The 3588-nt window shown below is 32.7% G+C and overlaps 1 protein-coding gene across 1 annotated transcript; it reads right to left on the bottom strand.

Moving 5' to 3' along the window:
• Positions 1-667: 667 nt before the first annotated feature.
• On the bottom strand, positions 668-1600 carry LOC140336090 (olfactory receptor 2D2-like). The gene has a single exon (XM_072419143.1). The coding sequence runs from the start codon at positions 1598-1600 to the stop codon at positions 668-670; it is 933 nt and encodes a 310-aa protein (XP_072275244.1).
• Between the last annotated feature and the right edge of the window lie 1988 nt (positions 1601-3588).

The raw sequence follows: 3588 nt of genomic DNA, 5'->3' as shown, positions 1-3588 counted from the left end.
AAATAAAGAGTAATAAAAGGCCTGAAAGAATAATATTATAGCCACCACATTTAGAAACTGGTAATTTATACATTCAAGGGCCCTGATTTATTAAAGCTCTCCAAGACTGGAGAAGATACACATCCATCAGTGAAATCTGGAATGGATCTGGTCCAGGATTCAAAACATTTGCTAGCAAATAGCAAAATAAAGAAATCAATTTTTAGTTTGCTGGATCACCCAGCTTCACTAATGAAAGTGTATCCTCTCCAGCCTTGGAGAGCTTTACTAAATCAGGGCCAATGTATCAAATGTTGTTCTTTGTTTAGATGCTTTAACTCAGTAATCGATGAAACTTAGACAAGATTCTCTAACCAATAAATATTGTTTACAAAATGTATTCAACATACCTTCCACAAAGTACAAATGAAAAAAGGACTAGTCACTCTAAATGATACATGTACTTGTTTAAATAATTTAATACGTTTTGATCATTTACATTTGATTTGATTGATTTTGATTGAAAAAAAAATATTTTTTCAAAGCTACTAAAAATCTATTCAAACAAAGCAAACTATAGGACACTAAGCCACCTTGAAAGGACTATTTGCCATGAGTGTTTGCTCGTAAGATAGCCATAGTTTGATGTCATTAATAATCTGAAACAAATATGCAAAATTTCAGCTTATTAGCAAAAATGTTTACTTTTAAATCTCAGAAATGCTGCTTTAACATCACTGTTTTTAAGACTATAAATAATAGGGTTTAACATTGGAGTTACAAGAAAATAAAAAATAGCAATGACTTTGTCTGTTCCTGGTATTGCGCTTGATCTAGGTTTCATGTAGCCAGCCATACCTGAACCATAAAATATTGTTACAACTATCATATGAGATCCACATATAGAAAAGGCTTTCCTCCGTCCAGCTGATGATGCTATTTTAAAAATATTCAATATTATTTTTATATATGACACTACAATGCACGTAATAGGAATAAAAAGAATAATCACACCAACCACAAAAATAATGAATTCAACCAAGATAATATATTGACATGACAGAGATAGAATTTCTGGTAGCTCACAAACAAAATGATTTAGTTTGTTGTTTCCACAAAAATCTACTTTAAGTGTAGGAACCACATGAGAAATAGGAAGAAGGAATCCACACAACCATGTACCTGCAGCTATTCTGATACAAACCATCCTACTCATGATAGTGGTGTAATGTAATGGGTGACATATAGCTACAAAACGATCATAGGCCATTATGGCCAGCAAGATACACTCAGTTTCTCCTAAGGAAAGAGAAATGTACATTTGTGTTACACAGTCTGCATATGAGATTATCTTCTTTTCTGACACCAAGTCCCTTAGTGTCCTTGGTACAGTTGAAGTTGAATAACAGAGATCCAGGAAAGAGAGGTTTGAAAGGAAAAAATACATAGGTGTATGAAGATTGGTGTCTGTTACAATTAGAATAAGGAAGAGAGTGTTTCCAATCAAAATAATTATATACCCAAACATAAAAATAACAAAAAGAATAACTTGGGTTTTTGGATCACTAGAAAGTCCAAGAAGAATGAATTCCTCAACCCCTGTGTAATTTATTGAAGGCATTATCCAAAATATAAGTAACATACAGTAATATTACAGTATTATATTTATTAAAAATTCTTTAACATTTGTATTGAAGTTGAAATACAATGCACAATGGTTGTAAATGAATTGATTCAGGTTACACTTCACCCTAATATTCACACTTTGAATTTAATTATACAAGTCATTAATCACAATTGAATGTGATAACTGATGTCTGATTTCAGAATCTTGTAATTCCTATGGTTGAAAAATCTGCTACTACTGTTTTCGTTGTTTTATCTAAACTCTCTTTTCTTGCACTTAGACTTGTTTCCTGAAGAGAACGCTCACTAAGGATTTGGTTCCAACATTCTAACTTTTGATTAACCTGTTGCAGCCAAACGAGGAGTTGTTAATTTGACTTTTCCTCCATGGTTTTTGGAAGATGATCTTTTACCCCCTCTTGGATATATAACAACGTTTTATAAGAGGAGGGAACAGCGGAAACATATTCATGGTATCCCACCACATAATTCTGAACACCAGCTACAAAGCCATTGCAATAAATAAAACCATTTCATTTTAAGAGTTTCAAAGAGTTGCTCTCCAAAACTAAGACTGACAGGGACATTTTTTCATCAAAGAACACAAACTAGAAATGGAAATGTTTCAAATTGATGGTAAGCAATCCACTGCAAAATATATTCCTGGGGAGAATACGGTTAAAAGGAAAAACCTATTTGACCCACATCCAATGTTAACAAAGCCATAAAGAAAACGAAAGGGGCATTGGAAAATATGAAAATGCATCTGAAAGTTACAAATAGAAAATGAAGATCACAAAAATTAAAAAATTATGACAGTATGCAAAGGAGATTAAGAGAAACCCTCAAAAATTCTTTAAATATTGTATAAGTAAAACGATTAGGTATGAGCATTCAGGCCCCTTAAAAGATATCTCTGAATTTATAATCTATAAAATATATATAAAAAAAACTCCAAATGGAACTATCCAACCACCACCAGTTGAGAAACTTCTAGGAAGTTTAACAAAGGACCACATAGAAGAGTGTTTGGTACAATTTTCGTAAGTGAAGGCATAGATAAAAGACAGAAGTTGTCAAATATATCTGGAGACTCCATAAAGTAAGGGGAACATGCGGCTGAATCATGGAGTGCGAATAGCTGTGTGAGCACTGGTATGGTCATTTACAGCATCAGTATATCTATAGGATGATGATTTAATGTCCATATTGGATATTGGTTGTTGCCTCTAGAGGTTGACCGTGCTGTGATTCCTTTCCCTTGTTTTTCTGCGACCAGATTGAGAGAACGCCCTTGGTGTATTCTCGATTTTAGGGGTAAAGACTATTTCTCTAGATCTCCTGATGAAGCAGACTTAGCTTCTGCGAAATGTGCAGAGCAAAATACCATCAAGAGACCTTGCTTTATGTGTTGTAAAAATTAATTTTGCACATAAAAATAATAAATAGTTTTGCTTTACTAGTTTGTTTATAATTAAAATATTTAATATACAAAAATATGTGTAATGTTATATTTGCTGCATTAAAAGTCCCATATAAGTTTTGCTTTGTCTGTATTGAATAATTTCAGGGATGGCAGTTAATGTGATTTATCTATCTATCAATTGGGAGGAATATTTCTTTTTGTTTTGCATTTTAGCACTGAGCTTAAGCAGGAGAGAGCAAGACATTATCATTTATCTCTCCTGCTCTAACAAGAGGAATCTCATCAATGATTCAATGAGGGGTAAAGCTGCTGAATCTGACAGTGGAAATTCTCATTATTATAGCAGTTCAATGGTAACGGATATTATATAAATACCAGAACATTAAACCTTTGATTTTTATCTGTTTTTTATCTATTTTTATGTTTGATTTACAAATAAAAAGTTTGCCCGGTGTTAACCTATAGGCAGAATTTTTGTGCAATATTCAGAAAAATGTGATAGGAAGTTTTTATTAGAGCAAATACATCACTTCTGTCCTAAATGCTTTGCTCCAGCC

The sequence above is a fragment of the Pyxicephalus adspersus genome, chromosome 7 (genome assembly GCF_032062135.1).
Source record: "Pyxicephalus adspersus chromosome 7, UCB_Pads_2.0, whole genome shotgun sequence".
NCBI lineage: Eukaryota > Metazoa > Chordata > Amphibia > Anura > Pyxicephalidae > Pyxicephalus > Pyxicephalus adspersus.
Note: the sequence above shows the minus strand (reverse complement) of the source record. Positions and strands in the feature narration are given on the sequence as shown.

What these genes read in the sequence shown, in the direction of transcription:
- LOC140336090 (XM_072419143.1), bottom strand. Translation starts at nt 1,600, where the DNA reads ATGCCTTCAATAAATTACACAGGGGTTGAGGAATTCATTCTTCTTGGA.